Raw genomic sequence first — 22,075 nt, 5'->3', positions numbered from 1 at the left:
GCTCCAGAGCCCAGAAGCTGCTGCTGTGGAATTTAGTTGCTTGAGGCCCAGCCACAAACACCAGCTCAGCGAGAGCTCCGAAATTACCATCCTCAGAGCCTATTCTTCAGAAGTGCTACTGACATTTAGATACCTTGATATACTAAATTACAAGCCTCAGTGGTTTATCTCTAATATAAAGTGAACAGCACAGCAGCTCACAGTACGTGTGTGGTTTAACCTTCCAATTAAACAAGTTTTTTCTTAATTTGGAAGAAGCAAGTCCCCAAAGACAGAGAGACTAGTCAAGACTGACATGAAAGCTGATGAAAAGCATGGTCACTGTGAAAAATAGACTTGTGGGTTTTGAGAACGAGAGAGGAGACAGTTCCCCAAAGAGCCAATATTTGACAAATAACAGCTTCAGCTAGCACGATGACAAAAGGAAATTGCAAGGCTCTGCAGTGCACTTACACTGCTACATCTCTATTTTGAGTTCTCGCCTTCCAATCTTACTGTTAATATTTTGTTTCTTTGAAGAGAAAGACATTAAGTAATTTGTGTTTTATGTTTAGAAGAGGTAGAAAAAGGAGAGATGAACCACAACCTGAAGGCAGACTACTATTAAGAGATGTAAATATGAGTATTTCTCAAAAAATATTCTTATGTGTTACCAAATGTTTTGTTAAAATTCACGTTTCAGAGTTAAAGCAGCTTCTACAACAGGAAAAATACATCTGTAAGGCTGATTATTTTTACACACTTTTTATACATATATGTGTGTGTGTGTATATATATACACATACATACACATATATACACACACACGCGCGTATCTATATATACACACACATACATATGCACACACACACACATACATATATATATATACACACACATAAATAAACATGCAATCTGCAAAAAGCTCCTGATAGAAAGACCATTAATCCTGTTACCTGAGTGAACTGCAGTTACGTACCAGTCAAGTGATCTAAGTAGTATTGGTACAGCTTGCACTGAATAGGTGTCATTCTAACTTCTAGAACGTACTCATATTTTGGTGGGAGGAACTTTGTTAATGCTGTGTAATCTTTCCTCTGTAATTTTACAAATAGAATTTTAGTCATATAAACAGAAAGATTAATATGCTGAGCTTAAAAACTTCTAGCATCTTAAATGAGAAATTATGTTGCACAAATTACAATAATTCAGATGCTTTCCAACCATGAAGTTCATCGAGCTAGAAATCTAGTATAGTGAAAATACTCAGGTCAAAAGTGAGAGCTGGATTCAACAGACCACTTTAATAGCTTATTTACAGGATAATAGGCCTTAAAATGCTTTATTAGAACAAAATTAAGTAACTCCTCTCCTCCCTCCCACCTCTCCCAGCTAATTCAGGTGATTAATTCAACAGTTCTTACCTGAACACATCCAGCTAACATCTCATAGAGAATATGTGCACGCTTCTTCATTACTCTGACATCTACCAGAGTAGAGTCTGCACACTGACCATTCTGAATTGGATTTATAAATCGATTCCGGAATTCTTTAATGGAGCCAAGCAAATTCTCCTTAATAAAGTTAACCATGCAGTGATCTAGGACAGAAAGATCATACTCTAGTTATTCAAAATGAAAAGTACTCACAGAAGGGTTAATTCTAACAGAAAGTGAATGTGTCTTATCTAAGAAGTACCTTCTGCTGAGCAAAAAAAAAAAAAAATAAAAAATAAAATAAAAACTGTATTTTCGGGAAAGAGTCTCTTAAACTGATACATACTTTAAGCACAGAAGTAATTTCCAAATTTAATGTCAGATTTAAAACAATCTCAACTTAGATGCTACACAGAATTTGAGGGCTGATACACACCAACACAGTCATATGACAGAATAGATTCAAAAGCACATTAATCAATAGTACCAAATATTACAGCAGAAGCAAATATCATATGTTAATTTAGAATGAAATGATCAAAACAGCGACATAAGTCACTGTTTTAGTAAGTTTACTAAGAACATTGTTTGACAATGCTTAAACCAATCTAAATTGCTGCTGCAAGATCTGGTCTACCCTTTTCCACTGTGAATATTTCCTTCCACCCCCTTGCAACATGCTGACACTCATCGGATTCTTTAGTGAGCCACATCAAGAAACTAAACTATCATAAAGCTATCTGCTTCAGCAGTGTTAATTTTCTGACATTCCTTGACTGGCTCCCTGAGAGATCAGATGCATGTAAGGCCAATGCAAGGAAAAGCATGAGGAAAGGCCGTAATTCCAACAGTTTCAGTTTAACTTGGCGTAAACTGTCATGGAAATGCATCTTAAGGCAATGACTTAATATGCAAAGTGCAAAAAAAAAAAAAAAAAAAAAAGAACACACAAAAACAAAAAGATATTTTGTTAGATAAAGAATCAAAAACAGTTTTTCTAATCAAATTAAATCCATCTGTAATTATATATTGCTGAAGGCCAAAGTTACATTCAAAGAAATAAGCACTTCTTAAACAGAAGAAAACTACTCACATTCTATAAGATTATTTTGTAGCGGTGTTCCTGTAAGAATTATTCTTCTTCTAGATCGAATAGAATTCATCGCCTTAGAAACAGCAGATGCTTCATTTTTTAGTATGTGCCCTTCATCACAGACAACAAAGTCAGGGCCTAGAAAGAAATAATAACATTAGATCTCTTCCATCTTTTACAATTACAAAGAAGTTGGCAACCTAAAGACACCCAGTTTTGTCTTATCAAAGGTTATTATGTTTTTGCAAAAATCTTGTTTTAGTGATTAATTAAAGTTCTTATTTAGCCTTTGCATAGGTATTCACAGTAGCTAGCCTGGTAAACAACAGTGTCACTTATAAAAATCTTTGTGAGTGATTAAATACAGTTTGGTATATTCCTATAAAGCTATCTATCCATGCACCAAGTGAGTGGACACATATTTTCTTTCACCCTGTCAAAATTTCATAGAACTGTTCCTTAAATTCAGCTTATGCTGCCATCTACTGGACACCAGTAAACTGTAACAAAACCAAAAATCAGGCAGTAATAGTAATATTATATATATTTCTTTTAATAAGACAGCAGATCAGTACTGGTATGGATAAACAGTGCAATTGAAAGTCTTACCTAAGATATATGCACATAAGTAAATCTGATCTGAATTACAGAGAAATGAATTGCCACCAATTGCCACCACTGCTGAATGTCATGACAGAAATGTCCGCAACACTTTTTGCAACATTTTTCTAAGAGATAAAGCCAAGGATGCTAGACCGAAATCCTAGACAAGTAGCAAATGACTGTCAAACACACACAACACAATATGCTCACACAGTACGCAAAGCAACTACAGCAGAATTATTACATGTTAGAAACCAGAGTTTAAGACAAAGAATACAAAGTTTGGCAGAACAGATTTACACAACCCTAGTTTTAAGATTTGGAGCAATTTCTAGACACTCTTTCCTTGGAAAGAGGAATAAAAGACATTCTAGGATACTGCCAGTCACTTAGAACAAACGCTTTACCTAATTTAAAACAGATCAACCCCAGTGCTGTCAACCATGAAGTTAGCAGACATCAGCTTAGGGGTCTTGGAAGGACACCACCCAAAGACACCAGCTGCAGCTAGCTATTCAGCACTAAAAAAGCTGGTATTTTAGGTGGCAAAGGAGACTTTATCAGCACGATCAATTTAGTCTTTCATTACTTGCTGAGAACAGGCTTTCTCAGACTACAGGGGTTATTTTTAAGTAGCTTCTGGAGATGAACATTAACTCTAGGGAAGTGAGCAACAACACAGAAAACAAACCAGCAAACCTTTGATCACTTGCACAATTTATTGTTCATGCCAGACATAACCATCATGATGTTTTAAGTCTCAAAAAGTGATTTAAATCTTATTGGCCAACAACAGAAAAACAATCGAGGAGACACTTCTTCCTAAGCAGAAAAAAACACCTCTTTTTAACCTAGCTGAGAAGGCAACTATGAAAATTCACTATCTATATGAATTCCAAACAGACTTGTCTGAATTTACTTATTTCTGAATTTTACAGAAGTTTACAGAAACATTTCCCCATACCGTTTTGAGACTCTCGTACCATCCCCAGTTTGGAGAGCGTGCATGCCGCTCCAAAGCCTGCCTTTAACTCAGGCAAGCATCTCTCTTCAGTGACAGGTTCCTTCTCTGGTCCCGATTCTGAACCACCTCAGGGCTAGTGTTTCCTGAAGAGCAAGGATCTTACGCAAACAATCTGATTACTCAATGTATGGTAGTACTGAGATGGTTTGGAGCCGATTTCTAGAACTTGAAACATTTGCAAGGATTTGCAAAATCTCCCCAGCAGATTTGACAGCTTGACATACCCAGGCTCAGAAATGGATTTCGTCTAGTGCATCATGCTAATATCAGAATCAAAGTATATTAGAAAAGAAGGATAATGAAATCTTAATGATGATTAGTGATCAGAATTGTGCCAATGCCCCACAAATCACTGTTTTGATACAGACTGTGATTCATGAACATGAACAAAGTGGTTAATTAAAAAAAAATTGTTTAGACTAAGTGTCAGTAAAAATTTGGGAAAAAAATCGGTTTGTTTGGGAAACAGCACTTATATCTTGAACTAACTGTCTACAATTCAGCGGTAGGGATGCTTCATAAATTTGGATTCTTTTCTTCTTCTTAAGAAAATGAATTAGGGACAGATTATTTCTCAAAAATCACAGATGTAAAACTTAAAAGGGACCTCAAGGGATCGTTCAGTCAGTTAGAGAAAGAGATGTACCCTCCCTGACAGGAGTAGGAAACTCCACACCCTCTCTTTTGCTAAAACACGTTGTGTAATACCTACTCTATATGACCCCTGCTGCAAATCAAGACAAATTCTGCCTTTTCCTTTCTCCAGCTGATGTAAAAATCAACTGGTAATAGCCCTCTCTGTAATCACCTCTCTCAAATGGTGCTGAAAGTGTCAGTTTAGTCTTCTTTTTCCTAAGCTAACAAGCCTTATTCCTTCAATGTTTCTTTATAGATCAGTCCCCATCTTCCTACCGCTTCTTGCTTAACTGGCACACATTAATGTATTGACATCTACAAAACACGTTCAGCGAGATGCGTGTATGCAGTTCTCCTGCTACTCTGCAAGAACTTAAGCCGGTTTTATACAACAGTAACGGAATTTTTACTAGTATTAACGCACACAAAAATAAAATCAGTGAAATGCTGCAAGCACAGCACAACAGCTATCAATAAACCAAGGAGCGTTTTATCAGAGGCCCAGAGCATTATGGGAAGTCATTTGCTGCTTCGCATGAGTACCTAATCCTGTTACTGCTTCACATAGCAGAGCTACTTCATTAATGAAATCACTTCTCACACCATTTTCCCCCCATAAACTTTGGCTAAACCTTCCCCCTCTGGTTCCCTCTTCCGTAGTACACAGGGCAATGTAAGCTTCTACTATAGACTACGTCTATCCTAGCAGTGTTCAGCTTAACCAGCCATACGTCATTAAGTTATCGCTCAAATACCAAATTTGCCACTTTTTGAATTAAAATTGCTCCCAGAGGCAAAGGTTCTCTCTTTTACAGTCACAGCAGTAAGCCAGCACATAGCTTCATAACTCTCCTTTTTTACTGGCAGCCAGCTATATTGCCAATGCTGCAATTCACGGGGACAGCAAGAAACGAGTAGTGGTTGTTGCAAGATACCTCCCACCGGTTTAGCCAAACAAAAAGCCTCCAAAAAATACTGGATAACAGCAGAAGAGCATTTCTGCCTTTTTGTCATTAGTTTCAAGAGAAAAAGACTTGAAGCTGCCTAAAAACAATTACTGAGTTATTTCAATATTAGTTTTCCTAACACTCTGATTCTATTCTACCAACCAATCAATCTAACAGAAAGATCAAAACAAGGTTTCCATGTTCATGTGAAATTATTCAAAGCCTACCCGGCTCAGGGTGCTGCAGTTTCTGAACCTGATTAAATCAGCATAAGTTATTAACCTATTCACAAAAACTGTGCTATGAAGCCATCCCAGAATGTCCAAACAGATTTGGAAGCAGAACAGAACAACCCTCATAAGCGGGATGCAAAAAGCAAAAGAGATTCACAAGGGGCAGGACTGGGAAGGTCATGAGATACTGTCTCATCCATATTACTACATGCCCAACACGCCATCTCACTCCACAGTTCGTTGTTTTTCCAGTTATGTGACCATCAGAAGGGATTTTTCCTCTCTGCAGAGGGAGGGACGTAAAGGCTCAGTACAAAAAGAAAGGCCAACTATCAGGATACCAAAACATGTTAAGAATAGATCAGATGAGATTTATTATAATCCTTCCACACAGAGCCAGTCTGTAACTTCTGGAAACTTTCCCAGAGAAGGATGTTTCCCATGCTATTTTGGAAAGATGATCCAGCGAAAACAATAAACTACAATGAAATGAAAAAAGAAAAATAATTAAAAGGAACCACTGAAAATCTGACAATTGCTCCTTAAAACCTGAAGCATAAAGCCCAAAACAACAAGATCTTGTCTTGCTGAAATGTAAACTTCCAATTTTTAAACAGCAGCACTATTAACAGTCAGAGGTTTCACAACCTCCAGAGACTAAACATTTTCCAGCATTTCACTCTGCTTGTCTTGCCATCTGTTTATAGTGGAAATTCACCACTTAGTTACTACTAGTTTGGCCACAGCACCCTGACCTAGGTGGCTGCAGTCCATTAAGCTTTCAATTCTCTCAAAATAATTCTTTATACTGCTCTTATCTTTTGCAAGTGGTGAGTATTCTTCCCACCTTAGGCTTCCCAACTCAAAGGAAGTTAAAGGCGTGCATAAATTTCACTGTTGATACACTCAATTTTTACCAGTATTTTAAACTGCATTTTCATCTTGATTTGGGCTTCTTAATTTGATTTATTTCCCTTGTTCTTCACTTCTTTTGTAAGCCAAATTCAAAATTTTTAGCAGCTTTGAAAAAGTTTTGGAAGTCAGAGCACTGACCTTGTAATCCTGCCTGAAGATGGAAGATTACAATTAAGCAATGATACGTCCATAAAAGGAACACGCTGGTAAGCTCTGACTTGCATTAGACATCAGTACGCTAGCATGAAATAATTTTCCATGATTTCTTGGGAAAAGTCCCAAATTTTCTCTTTGAAACTACTTCTTTAACTTCTCTTCTCAATCTTGATTTTGAGCTATATAGGATTTCCAGAAATACTATTCCAGAAGTCCATAGCGCTCATATTGGAAAATAGGTTTTCACCACTGTGTTTTAAACAGGGCTGCAAAGAAAAAAGCAGTGGAAGTGTCTTCAGTCCAGTCAACTCATCAGTTGCTTGAACTCTGCTAACACTTATTCCCAATTTTAAATATGCTCAACTTACTGCTAGTAGAATAGACAGTTCTTGATGTGAATGAAAACTAGTATGATACTTTGCACTTCCAGTGTAAAACAGTAGAGAGTCATGAATCTATAGCAAAATGAAGTATTATAATCACTTACAGATATGATAAGTATTTGTAAGAGATAACAGATAACCCTTACAGCTTTTGAAATTTACAAAGCATTAATATACTGGTTTTTTAAAAACAAAATGCATAGAGCTCTTGCAATAGTACTTTATTGGCTAAAAAGCCCAGCACGCATGTCGCCAGGGCTCTAAACAGCAGCTGTTTTACTTAGGAAGTGCTTCTATGATAGATTAAGTGGATCTAAACTGCAGCTGCTCAGGTCCTGTCCTTTCCCCAAGCTCCAGCAGCACCTTCCGCCTTCACTACACCTTGTCACCGAAAGCTGTGTGTCTACCCTCAATCTGAGCTAGCTCAGAGAACTAGAATAGAAACATACTAACCATTTTTAAAGGTTTAGTTTGAGGCTATTTTACATTCCTGAACCAATTCGTAACAGAATCAGACAAATGTCCCTTCCAGTGCGAGGGAACAAGCAGGAGCATAAGGAAACGGCAAGAAGGCGGAATGATTAGCAGCTTTAATTTAAGCTGGTTTCAAGTGCCATGAAACCATACTTTTTGTGTTAAAATTAGCATGGTGGCTCAAAGTGTAATACAAGCGTGCTGATACAATGGAACAATAGTACAGGTACAAATAAAAATTTAACAGGCATTTTAAAACCAATTATATCAGTTTACGTAAGAGTAAGTTTTTTCTTAATAATGGGATTCAAACTAACTCTGAACTTTGTTTTGACTCTTGCTTTATACTTCAAAGCTAAAGTCTTAAACATTAAATTTCAAGAATCACGTTCAAAATTAAATACCTCATGATCAGTAAACCTGTATTAACATACGGATTTGTGCTATATGACATTAAAATGGAGATGATAATACACTAATATTTTTATTAAAGGTTCCTGTGTAAATTAAGAAGTTTAGAAAAAGATGGAGACACCTAAGGACATTAAAAAAAAAAAAAGAAACACAACTTCAGAAGAAATGTTTATAAGAAAGTTTCAGGCATGCCAGTATTAATCAGATAATTAGATTGCCAAAATTAATCAGATAAAAGCAAACAAAACATAGTGAGCTGACAAACTTCCAAATTAAGAAGCAAGAAGAGCCATCATCAGCTAAACACGGTTTAGAAACACAGAAATGAGTAATTGCTTTGTTTAAAGACTATGGAGACTGAAATCGCGTAACTGAATTGGGGTAGTACATATAGAAAGCTGTCTAAAACAAACACATACAAATCACACCAATGCTATATTTCATATATTTCATCAGAATGTATGATGAAATGTTTCATCAATATAGCATATATTTCATCAGAAATCAGAATCAATGTTCTTTTTTTTTTAAAAAAAGTGAACTGTATTCTTAACTGTCAACAAACCTAATGATCAATCAGGTAAAATAAGAAACAGAAAAATCCACCTCAGAATCTTTCCCCTACCATATTCCCAATTCTGATCAATTTTAACAGAAATATCAGGTATCAAAGGTACCCTCCAGAAACGAAGTAAAATGTCCCGTTTGCTGAACAACCTTAACTGGTTTTCAGTCATCAGTTGTCTGTTCAGAATTTGGAGAAAAAAATTACCTTCACTTGCCATTTTGGTGTAATTTGGTATTCCTAGGATTTTTAATTCTGTTTGGCAATTACCTAATAGATTAGTTATATCGCATTAAAATCATTTCAAGTGCTTATATTTTACATAAATTTGCTCCAACATAGCTCAGCTGAGCTTAAAACCAAATGTCTAATTTTCTTAGTCTGAAAAAATAACTGCTTTATCTGCAATCAGTTCATTAGCACTTGATTAACACTTTTTCTTCACACTTCTGAACTATATTCTTAACTATTTTTAATGTGTAGTTGCTGCTATAAAGATAGAATTACAATGAGGATAAAGCAGTTTGTGGCTATAGCAAATCAGCAGATTAAAAATAACCTTAGGCTCCCAAAAAGAGACACTTCAAATTACCAGGGAAAGTAAGCAATGCTGGTAAAAGGGATACCTACTAGACAAATAAAATTTTGCTAATGGTCATGCCTATCAAACACCTGAGATCATTTTTGTATTTGACCTAATACATAAAATCACTAATAGACTACTGATAAAAATGCAAGGAGTGGTTTCTGAATGACCATTTCTGTACCACAGCAAAGGAAACAAGCAAACAAAAATTTATTTCACCGACATTATTTTTAAAACAATTTTCCAAACAGATTTCCATTTGCCAGATTACTTAGCTCATATATTCAAACCAGAACGTATAATATATACAATGCACACTTGCACTAATTTTCACTTACCTGGATCAACTAAAGCTTTATTAAATATTTCTTTAAGTTTTCTACTCTTCACATTTCTGCCTTGTGCAAGATTGCGATACATCTCGTAGCCTATTATCATCACACCTCCTTCATCTTGCCAACGCTGAAGCATATAGCTTCTCTCTTGAGGGCGTTTCACAGTTGCTAGTTCACAGACCTTTCAAAGGGGGAAGAATATGCTTGAATCTGCCCTTAGAAGTGCCAAAGCAGTGGTATAACATTTAAATTTCTGAAGTATATTAATGTATGTATATTTTTCAAATAAAGCGCATTCCTTAACCTGTATTTTGAGTAGTGAACCATGCCAATTATGGAAACCAATTACATAAAAGTTGCTTCATTTTTAAGAACCCTTTTTAAACGTCATACCTCTAGTTTCTCATCATCTTCTAAACCTTCTTGCCATTTTTCAAACTCATTCAACCAGTTCAAGGCAGTGTTCAGTGGACACACTACCAGAGCTGTCCGGAAATCCAGCTTGTCACAGAGCAAGACTGTGTGAAGAAAACTTACTACCTGCAAGAGAAAAAAACCCAAACAAACCCAAAATAAAACACTAGGTATTAAAATTCAGAAAAGAAACATACAAGTGTATATACATTCACATAGAAAACTTACCAGTCACGTTCAAACTTTCTTACTCTACTTGTTAAACAATTCACTTTCTGCTTAAAATTCAATACACATATATTTCATTTAAAGACAGACTTATTTCTGTTATATGGGTGCTCATATCCTTCACATATCAAGAGACATCTAATTTTGCATTGCTCCAGGTAGCTGAACAATTCCACAAATAATAAAGTCTCCCTCTAAATTTCATCAATTATTTTCGTATTTTAAAACATTTCTACTAGCTCATTTTTGAGCCTTCTCCCTGTCATCCCCACAATCCTTAATTAAATCCACATCTTTAAACTTCATAAATGTGTTAAGTTTCTTCAAAGGGAACTTCTTCCTCTTAAATTACATGTTTTCCGTATTTTTTCAACTCATTGGCAAACCCTGGCCTGGATTTATCACATTTTCCAGGATTCAAATCAAGGTAGTACTTTCTCAAAAGACCTCTGAACCAGGATATTGAAGTCCTTTCCAAACATTCACCTGCAGCCAGTCTGGGTGTATGTTGCAGATGATGTCATCTCTTTAAGGCTCGGAAGTAACTCTTTTGGTGCCAGTCAGAGTATTTCTGCTGGAGTGCCTGTTTTTGAGCAGCAGCAAATGAAGAAAGGACAACAGGTAGCATTCAACATGCTATGAGTACAGAGTCAGTAACTGTGGCAGCTCCAGCTCTCTCAAGCCAAACTTTTAATGGTGGAGACTTTGCTCTAACCCACAGAAGTATACAACATCCTGTAAGCTCCTTCCAATTAAAACCTGGTATTTGACAATTCCAGTTTAATATACTATCAGAATATCAGAGTCATGTCAACCTACATGACTATGTTGTGAACAGTAGACACCATGCTCATTTTAGACGCCACAATAATGAAAGAAACACTAGTGGTTTTATTATTAGAATGAAAGCATCTTATGTTCACATGCAAGAAGAAATTACCCAGAAGACTCATGACACAAGTCCTTTATCCTTGACAGCCAGCACGTTGCTAACTGCTTTATTTCTCTGATCCTTTACTGACATTCTTCTCTGTGATTTACAAAGTCTTCTAAAAACTAATCTTTGATTTAGCTCTTGTAAGAGCTAAACAACAAATGCCATTACGGAGTACAGAAGCAGCACTAGCAAAGGACCACATAAGAAAGAAAACAACTCAGTCACCTCACATACAAACAAGAATCAATGCAATTAATACTTAAACTGTGGCTTTTTTTGATTATCAAGAAGTCACAGCCAAAAAGACTGTCAAATCTTATGAATACATGTGGATCACAGAGAAAAGTATCTTCTGCTGTGAATTATTTCAAACTATTTACTGAAATATATAGTATAACACAGACTGCATTTCATTTCTACTATTCTGCAATACCTTGCAAATTTACAGCAAAAGGTATAATTTAACTCCTGAAGAACCATAAAGTCTAAGTCAGAATTAAGTATGTAAAACACACTTTCCAAAGGTGAATTTCAAAGTATGTGCAAAAATCCATTTTTATAGGATTGTGGACTGACAAAATCTTGCATCTGTCACGTCAACTTCCTTAAACAAAACAAAGTTACATACCAGCAGCTGGACTTACTAGAAACATACTGTCCATACATTGGACAACACAAGCATTCAAGACTGAAGCTTGTTTTACCTAAACAGCACATGTACAGAATGACTGCAGTCCCCCTGCTCCTCTGTAGCTCAATGTTACTCAAAAAAAAAAACAAAAACAAAAAAAGCACAATTCCCTTGATTTACTTCAGCCTGTTTTTTTACAGAGGTAGCTAAAGAATTTAAAGGTGTTATTCCAAACTCAAGTGCTCCATGACAGCTCCTGCATCTTGCAATTCCCAGGTCAAGAAAGAAGATTCTCAAAGCCCTCTCTAGCAGGATCATCAAGTCTTAAACAGAATTTATCTCAACTATGTCAGAGGAAAGCAGGATCATATATTTGCTATGTAACTTTACTTTTTGAAGAATCTTGGGTAGCAATAAGATTAGAGGGAAAATGTAAGAACTAGGAATGCATCAGACCCAGTGAGGTTTAATTAATTCTAGCTAAGAATAACTGACTCCTGCTAGATTCTCTCTGAAGGTTTTGCCTTGCAGTATACTTCAAATGTCTAAAAATAATACTCATGGACATCAAGCTAAGCCAAGTCTGCTGTCTTTCCAGGAGCTTTCCAGGTGTGATGAATATGTCTAATGCCAACCAGCAAGGCATATGTGAGCACTACAGTAAGTAAACACTTCTGACAATTCTCATACCAAGCATAGAAGTGTCAAAGACTAAGTGATTGTCAACAGGATTGTAAAGCATTTTGTTTGCTAAGTTACTAACAACATTGCAACGCTGGCTGTTGTCACTTTCAGGCTATGAATCTCACTTTTGTGCAAAAAAGTTGAGACATCTTTTATACAGGTTGGAATTCCAGTACATCGATATACTGACCTCTCTATGAATGAACAGATCTGGAGCCTTCAGGTATTGTGATAGGGCTTCCCAATCCAATGGGGAAGCATTCACCACAACTGACCAAGATGGAAGAGGATGGTGAAATGGTATTTCCTCACAGACGCTTTTGAGGATCCCATCCTCACTGTAGGAAGAAAACAACCTCTTTGAGAACCATCATCACCATGCTAAAGAGACTGCACTCCACGGAATGACTAAAGTGTGTCCATTTGAACAAGAAATCTAGAATGAAGTGCTGGCTGCTATGCAGTCTAGAATTGCCAGCCACAACCTCACTTGAACTGTTACGCAGATCTCCTAGAAAGTGATTTCATAGCTAAGAATTGATCCTGAAGAAAGAAGGCCCTGACTGAAATGATACTGAGTTGAAATCAATTCTAACAGATCCCAATGTCTACAGAAGCTGCAGATTAGACTTCTAGTGTTCACCTTGAGCTAGAGAATCAAAAAGGTTCATAATAAATTAAAAATTCATTCCTTTTAAGAGTCATTTCACCAGCCAGTTGGTCTGATAAAGATACGGGACTATCTCCCATCTCCAGAAATGAGCAAACAGCATCAGAACTTCAATGAAGGCCTTCAATGATAGCAAAACCAAAATGGCCCTACTTTTATCAGCAGTAAGCTTGTCTATAAATAGTAGATTCTTCTGGAAAGATATGCTAACAGTCAGCTTCCTGCAGGTCAAGAAGCATGAAGCAGATTCCCTTCTGAAGGCTCCGGATGATACCAGCTAAGGGCGCTATCTTTTCCACCTATGAATGTAAACATTCAGTCCTTTTCAGCATAGATGAAACTGTCACTCTTCTTTCTTCAGTGATTTCAAAAAATTCCCTTCCTTTTTCCCAGAACCAAAGGAAGAGGTTTTCCTGTCAAAGTAATTCCTGGGAACAAAGGCAGCAGAGCAGCAAGAGAAGCAATTCACCCCGTTACTTCGTTCACAGCATTTGTAGCGATGCTAAATCTGACTAAATGCAAAAACAAAACTTAAGAAGAGACAGAAGAAAACAGAAAAGGAACTCATCCCTCCTAACTATCCTCAAAAGGTACTAGCCTGAATACCGAGATGCAGGAAATGCAAGAAATCTCTGGATTTTGATCTTTTATTTCTTTTGGAGTTCAAGATGACTTCACAGGGCGTAAGCATCTCCTGAAGCCTGCAATGATTATAAAAGGCCCAAGAAAAAGAGCTTTGAGCAGTGATCAGTTTTGGAAGAAACATTTTAAGATGGGGATTGAGCTTCAGGTTTTAAAGACTTACAGACCTGGGTAGCTGCCACTTTGCCACTTTTAACATGGCAGAACAGGGGCTTGTATCAGACAAAGGTATATGGAAATCCTTTTGATTAATGTTATAATATTCTGTTTTAAGGTTATTTTAAGAAAGGGTAAGTGTAAAGGAGAAGGAAGAGTTTAGGTGCACTGAACTGACAAAGGAGGCTTGAACCTGAAGATCTCAGGAAGCAAAGAACTGTAAAGCCAAAAGAAAGAAAGAAGTGAAAAAAATCATTGAAAGTGGTAAAAACTCCTACGGTTACTGCCGAGGCAATAAAAATTTCTGGTCTTAACTGTTTGCAATGCACAATGATGTAAAAATGTGAATATATAGATGAACAATCACTGAAAAATAAAACAGATCACTTTCTGCCACAACCCAGAACAGTCTGTCTAAATTGTAACAAAACACTGTTTGTCTTAAAACACATCCCATTTGACTTTAGACACTAAAAGACACGAAAAATGCTCAACAAACCTCTACTTCAGCAGTGCAGCAAATAAATCCAAAAACCACTGAGAAAAAGAAACAACTTAAAGAGCAACAAATGAATGAGGAACACAATAGAGTACAACCTGCTCAAGATTAATTATTAAACTGGTTTAGAAACAGAGGTTCTTGAAACTTATCTACTACTAGCTATATTCTGTTATTCTAGGTTGCAAGGGAGCCACACATTACTTACAATTAAATATTAACTTTTCAGTGAACACCAACTATTTCCTGATTTAATTTTACATAGTTCTAAAGCAGAGGATGCACAAGTGTATAGTAGAATTTGCACAACTACAGAGACAAAGCCTCTTTCAGAAAACCTTTTATAAACTTTTTCAGCAACCCCAATCAAGTCACTGCCTAGGAAATAGTAAGTTTTTACTATGTCCTGAAAGTCATTAAAATTGCCTTTTGCTGGATGAGCTTGTGAGAGCAGGCTACACACCAGAAAACAAGGAGACTTTTGTTCCTTACCTGTAATGTTTTCCCCAGACCCATACAGTGAGCAAGAATGCATCCAGAACCTGGAGATGTCTTTGTTTTTTTTACAGATTCACAACAGCAATCCCACATGAACTGAACACCTGAAGAACATTTTTGAAAAAATTCTTATTAAACATTCATTTTATTCTAATTTGGGTTGTATAACCCATACTCCAAGGGTTTTTTTTTAAAAAAAAAAAAAAAAAGAGAGAGAGAGAGAGAGATAAAAACATGTCTTTTTTCCCCCCTTTTTTTTTTTTTTTTTTTCCTTACCATCTACTTGGTGTGGTTTCAGTTTGGTAACTATGCTCCTGTGAACCTGCACTAAAGGTTCTTTGGTTTCTTCATCTTCATCTAAAACCAGCTTAGTCGTAATTGGACATTTCAGAGGTGAGGCATCTTCTATCTCTATCACCTAGAAGCAGAAACAGTGTATGACAGGAATACTTCACACATGACTAAGCATTTTGCAAATACAAGCCTTAGCAAAATTGGAAGTTATCTAGTTATTAAGTGAAACCTTCAACTCTTTGCATTATCAGCCTACTTCATTAGACTTTTTCCCCTTCGTGAAAGGGGGGAAAACAGTAGATAAACCAAGAAACAACTTTCTTAAGTTCTCAGTAATCTTAAATAAAATTTACAAATCTTAACCTACAGCAAAATACAATTCAAACTTGTGGCTTACATGGCTACATGTAAGCAGCTTTAAAGGCTACTTACCAAATTAAACTGAGACAGAAATATGATGTCTTAAACATTTTCAGTAATTTAACTTCCTAGCAACGATTTGCAAAGGAAATGGAACATACCTCTCTCAATTTCTCTCTCTCTCGTTCTCTTTCTGCAATACGTTTTCTTCTTTCTTCTTCTTCTTTAAGTGCATTTTGTGTTTCTGTTCTAAGCTTATCATCTTTAATAATCTTCCTTATTTTCTTCCTGCCTTTTCCAGGAGATTTTGAATCATCATTCTCCTCATCCTCAGACTTACTCTATTAGAAATTAAATAAATTAGCCATTAACAAGAAAATGTTAAAAAATACATATCATCAACCCTTTATTTTTATATAGAATTTTTATACACAGGTATACAACATTTATGCATAATAATTTTTATACATAGCTAGTTTAGTTCACAGAAAGATGTTTTTTAAAAAAAAAAAAAAAACATATTAGTCAGCATAACAGAAGTACCACCTTAATTAAACTGTATTCTGAACTATTAAGGATAACTTCACCGATGCAAAGCACTAGTAAAGGCACTGTTATTGTAGAATACTAACTAATGACTTTTCCAAATATTAATGTATTAAATAGTATAATATAAAATATAAATATATATTAAATAAGGAACTATCCTTCTGATCTGGTGGTGCATTTATTCAGCTATAACTTGCTTATTAATTTGTACACAGCTGTTCTAGACACCCAAATCCCTAGCTAGTTGGTAAAGAAACAAATTCCTTTTCCCATTTAATTAACTTAAAGCACAACACAGTACCTTGTTGTTATTTTCACTTGAAGAATCCTCTTGAACCTTTATACGCCTTCGTTTCTTTTTCTGTTTGTAACTGCGCTGGTTTTCTTCTGCCTCAGCTTTCTTGGCAGATCTATTAAAAAAAAAAAAAAAAAAAGCAGTCTAATGGGAAACAAAGTTATTTCATTGCTTCACTGATTGACAACGCTAAAAAACTACACTAAACACACTGCTAACCACCAGAATATATACTCCTTTCATGCAACCAACAGTACTTTCAGATTCTCTCTTCCACCTCACCTCAAAGGACACACACAGCAACATCTATTCCAGACAACCTCAAAGAATCCCAACATTTTTAAGTATTACCTTTTTACTGGAATTCACTATTCCTTGACTGAAATATTTGGCAAAAAATGGTCATGTTTCATTAATCTGTTTTCCCTATTAGCTCATCAAATAGTGACGTACCACTAACTGTGATATAAACACAAAATTCTTGCATTTGCTGCAAAGTTAGTTAGCAGGTATCAAAATTAAATTTAAGAAGTATCAAAGAATTTAAGGACTGATCCTAGGTCTCTTAAGTCAGTAAGAGTATATAAATTTTATCTTTTCATTGCCGAGATTACACTATTAAAACAGAAACCAAACACCAATCACAAAACAAGCATAGTTATGTTTTATTCATACCTTGTTCTTGGACGCTGGTCATCTTCAGACTCACTAATTTCTTCACTAACTGCAGATTCATGAAACTCTGAGTCATTTGAATCATCACTGCTCACTTTGAAAATAAAATATGATTTCATATTGAATATTATAGCAAAGTAAGCAACATCATGTACGTTCCAATTATATAACATATTTACTAAAATCAACTACCATCAGCAATTCATTTAAAGTAGTATGGGAACCACTGAACAGATCAAGAGGAAGCAACAGCCATATGAGGTGTCCAGAGGAAAAAAATATAACACGTGAGCACTAGCTGAGTCCTTTAAAATGGAATATACCCACAGGACTCTTTTTATAGATGTATATATTTAAGTAAAATTTAAAAGCAAATGATAGAAAGTATTATATTAGAAAGCTTCGTATTTCACATACAGTGTGTGAGGGAGAACACAAGGAGGAAGAGTATAGAACTATTCAGTGAACGTAAGATGATTTTTACTTAAACAAGCTTTTGTTGCAAATATTATTTTTATAATCATGATTCCCTCTTCAAGATTCATGAAAACACCACTAATTTAATAACAACATACGCAATTAAAGTATTGTATTTATGGCTTGAAATTCCTTCCAATAATGCAAATTTAGAACTTACTAAAAAGACAGTTAAAATACACTTATGCAGCAGCATTAGGTGATATTTTCATAACTACTTTTAGGAGTCACCATTAGCATTTATAGGCAATTAAAACCAGTATGCTATTTAGCACTTTTATAACAGTTTGACTTTGAACACATTAAGAGCTGAATCGTTTTTTGAGTAGTAGACTTCAAACACAGGTTGTTCTAAATAATTAGGAAAATACAATGTTAATAATGGAGGCGTAAGACACTAAGCTGAAAAAACCTGTATTGCTCTGCTTGGGAACAACGTAATTTACACGACTTACTGCTAAAATATCCTCAGAATTATTCTGGCCACCCCTTATTTGCACATTCCCACTGTATTAATTTTTTGAACGAAATATTGTTGGTAAAAACTCCATAAGGGAAGAACTGCATGAACATATGTTCAGCTAAAAATGAGAATTTTCATGAGGGAGTATATTAAACAAATCACATCGTGTCTTTTGGCCAGTGAACGCTGCTCATGAGCGTGCCATGGCTAGCAGTACTACAACAGCAAAAGGAGAAAAGTACACCTTCACTGTACAATACACATCCTTGCTTCCACTGCCATGGGAACACTGTCAGCCATCTACTCTGACCAAGGTGGCTGTCAGGGTTCACCTTTTCCACCACTCCCCGGTTCTTTGCTCTTGCACGTCTCAAGGAAAATGAGAAAGGTTGAGCACCGTTTCACAGTGCCATCTGGTGTCCAACTAAAGCTTGCAGCATTTAAACTCTATGAGGGAGAAATTTTCTGGTGACACAATAGCCTATTAACAGTCCAAGGAAAGAGAAATTGCATTAAGGGAAGAGGGAAATTGATATTCATGAATTAGTCATACTGGGTTTAGCTCAGTTATTCAAGATTAATACTCAAGATTTAAAAAGATTAACCCAATCCAGAGGATAGAGTAAGCAGAGAAAGCTGTTATGAACTGCAGTCACCTTTCACATTTTATAAAAGTATTTATCAAACACAAATAAGGGAATTGTAGCTATAATACATAAGGAAGTTTTTATAGTTATTTTAAAATTACAGAGTTTACTACAGATCTCCAGTCTGGCATGCTTCGGACCTGTATAATAGAAACAAGTACTTTCTGTGACACAAATTTTAGATTTTGTACCTTTCCTTCTATTTCTGCGTTTCCCTTCTTTTGTGTCTTTAGGTTTCCCCTTTTTCTCTTCGCCAGATTCTCCGTCACTCACACTTAGCTTATGCCTCAGAAGTCTGTGTCTGTATCTAGGCTTCTTGGACTCCTCTTCATCTGAATCTGATTCAGAATCATCTTCCTTTTCATTCTCTTCTGTCAGAGATAAGAGTCAGTGCAACATGCACACTGGTAATTATTTTATTATTTAAATTTAGTAAAATTTAAAATTAGAATTAATTTTTGGCTACTTTTTGTGCTTTTTCAGGAAATTACGGACAATGCACAGTTTTACCTTCCAAGTATAAGTACTTTACACTGATCATCTGAATTATCTCTAGTAACAGTTGTCTTTGTTAATCATATCATTCCTACTGTTTTTTATACATTACTCTTCACACATCTCTAAGACTTCTGAATTGGTTACAAAATTTGACTGTTAACCAAAAAAGAAAAGAAAAGAAAAGTCCACTCGCACTGGAGTTTGCGATAACAATCCTCATGGTCATACACATTGGCATCTATTTGGCAACTAGCTGTTCACATCAGTTAGTTTTTTTTTTTGCTGAAACTGAAGAAGCTTTGCTAATTACAATTTTCCCTACGAGATCTTTGAAATTATGACAGACATTACAGCACCACTTTTTTCCAGTTGCTTTTTGGTGCTCACCATCATCTCCTGGGTTTTCATTTTGCTTTCCAGTTTTCTTTTTTCCTTCATCCGACTCTTCATCTGAAGATGCATCCTCATCAGAGGAAAGATTGGCTTTGATTTCTTCTAAAAGCATTTTCTTGGCAATTCTTTGAAGTAAAACAGAAAAAACTATGTATTCCATTGTTCAAGCAAATCTATGAACATTAAATGTAATCCTACACCATTCAGAACTTCAAAAATCAGGTTGAAAGCTGAACAAAAAAACACATGATGAAAAAATCATGGTGATAAGACAGCATATATCAGCAAAATCTCATGTTAAATGTAACACGCTAACTTGCTTTTAAAAAGTTGATCTTTACAATGCTTCTTAAAAAACAGTTTTATACTTCACAAGACAGGAGATAGCTATAAACTGTACGGAATTAAACATTTCAACAAGTAAACCTATTTTTTTCCTTTGCTACTTGCTCAATTCTTCCCCACTCATCTCTCCTTATTAATTCTGGCATAGGCATCTATATGAATTCTAATGGTGGCAAGAATGTGAAGATGCTGCAGACCAAATCCTAGTAGTCAAACTATCAAAAAAAAAAAAAAAAGTTATCACACTTAATTGACTTCGATCAACAGGATTCAGGTGCCCTGATTTCCTGTGGCACTGAATCTACATGACTGTAAACAGTAATAGTTTTAAAAACAGTGTATCACTGAATCCATTTGTTCTAAGCATAAAGATTACTGTAATATGCATTAATTCACACAATTCAGACTCTGCGAGCTAAAATGAAGAAAAAATTATTATTACCCTACATCTGTATAGTTTGCCTTCATTGTGTTACCATTCTAATTGCCTAGGCCCACTCTACTGCAAAAGAGATGCTGTAGTAATTGATGCAACTTATGATGTCTCAAGATGAACTGCTAATAAGTGCCTGGGGGGAAAAAAAACACTGAATCCCCTAAATATCTGCAAGCACTTGCCTTATGACAACTATAGCAAAATACACACATGCACACGCACGCGCGCGCACACACACACACACAGAGGTTTAAAAAAATAATCTATTGAATATTATGGGACCTGAACTTCAGAGAAAAATTACAGTCTTATTTCCTGTCATGCAAACTGTTTGCTCAGCTTCCCAGTTTCATCTCAGCACAAGAACATTTTTAGCTAACATACAAAAAGTTACTATGGAAAAATGATTTATTTACATGCTCTTGCAACACAAAAAATAAAAAGAAAATCTAATATGAAAATACATTCAAGGGAAAATATGAAATGATGCGTCAAATGCACAGGAAAACAGTGGACTTATCTGAGAACTCTTTTCCCCTTCTTCCAGGGGAAAAAAATCCTGAAAGAATAAAACCAGGCCTTCCTCATATAAATAACAGAAATATTACACTTTTCATTCCACAGTCTTCAATATTAAATGAAAAATTTCTTTCTTTCCTAGGTCAAATCTGGTCTGCCCAGCTTCTCAGGAGAATTAGTGTACACTGTATGCATATAGTTCAGAATGGAAAGGTACTTATGCCAATCAAAACAGTATTTCAAAATCCATGAAACTGAACCATCATCCAGGCTTCACTGGAATAGGCAGAGGAACAATGATCTTTTAAGTACGGCTTCTTATGCACTAAAAAATTACAGCTGGTAACTTTTATATTGAACTATAAATATGTTTTAATTAATTTGCATTTCACTTTCCACCATACAACATGTGATACTAGAACAAAGGAACTTTTCAAAAGGAATTTTCCCAAGACATCTTTCATTACACTTCATACTGTATTTTCTATCTTTTAATACATTACTATATCTTCTGCAAAGATTCTAAGGCTAATGTGTGTTTAGTTATTATTAAAAGATGGAAGTAAAATGGGTTTGTCAGCAGTATGAAGACATTTTAGATTGCTCAGTGAATCACAAACTGTTAGCAACCCCCTCCCCCGCTTTTTATTTTCTTTGAAAAATGGTTTTTATGAAGAAGCACAGTCTGGGTTAGAACGCAGTATTCTTGGTGAGCTTTTAATTCCATATACATCAACAGATCACACTGTAAACCCAATGAAAACTTACTAAAGTCCGTATTTGTATTAGCCCTTTCAGAGGATTTAGAAAAGGGACTTAAATAAGGTATTAAAAAGAAGTATAATAACAGGAATAAATGGCTCCTTTTATTAGGAGTTTAGATTACATTTCTTCCATCTGTTAATGCTTTGAAAAACATTTTAATCGGAATAAAACTGCCTGGAATGTCACAAGTTGGTTTCTTTTAAAAAGCTTTTAATGTAAAT

General features: G+C 35.5%; 1 protein-coding gene across 5 annotated transcripts in view; it reads right to left on the bottom strand.

Moving 5' to 3' along the window:
- The window catches only part of ATRX (ATRX chromatin remodeler), an 87,092-nt gene that overhangs the window by 29,197 nt on the left and 35,820 nt on the right, over positions 1–22,075 (bottom strand). For 3 of the 5 annotated variants that reach the window (XM_062585069.1, XM_062585072.1, XM_062585073.1), the window contains 12 exons: positions 19,784–19,914; positions 19,090–19,269; positions 17,312–17,405; positions 16,643–16,751; positions 15,954–16,133; positions 15,415–15,556; positions 15,133–15,242; positions 10,173–10,319; positions 9,783–9,960; positions 2,509–2,646; positions 1,404–1,579; positions 959–1,076 (listed from right to left, as the gene is read on the bottom strand). In XM_062585069.1, coding sequence (XP_062441053.1) covers positions 959–1,076; positions 1,404–1,579; positions 2,509–2,646; positions 9,783–9,960; positions 10,173–10,319; positions 15,133–15,242; positions 15,415–15,556; positions 15,954–16,133; positions 16,643–16,751; positions 17,312–17,405; positions 19,090–19,269; positions 19,784–19,914 — 1,703 coding nt within the window. The remainder of the gene's footprint in view (positions 1–958; positions 1,077–1,403; positions 1,580–2,508; positions 2,647–9,782; positions 9,961–10,172; positions 10,320–15,132; positions 15,243–15,414; positions 15,557–15,953; positions 16,134–16,642; positions 16,752–17,311; positions 17,406–19,089; positions 19,270–19,783; positions 19,915–22,075) is intronic. The other 2 variants (XM_062585071.1, XM_062585074.1) reach the window with 1 other exon arrangement.

The sequence above is a fragment of the Rhea pennata genome, chromosome 11 (genome assembly GCF_028389875.1).
Source record: "Rhea pennata isolate bPtePen1 chromosome 11, bPtePen1.pri, whole genome shotgun sequence".
Taxonomy (NCBI): Eukaryota; Metazoa; Chordata; class Aves; order Rheiformes; family Rheidae; genus Rhea; species Rhea pennata.
The sequence above is the reverse complement of the archived record's forward strand: the minus strand, read 5'-3'. Positions and strand labels throughout refer to the sequence as shown.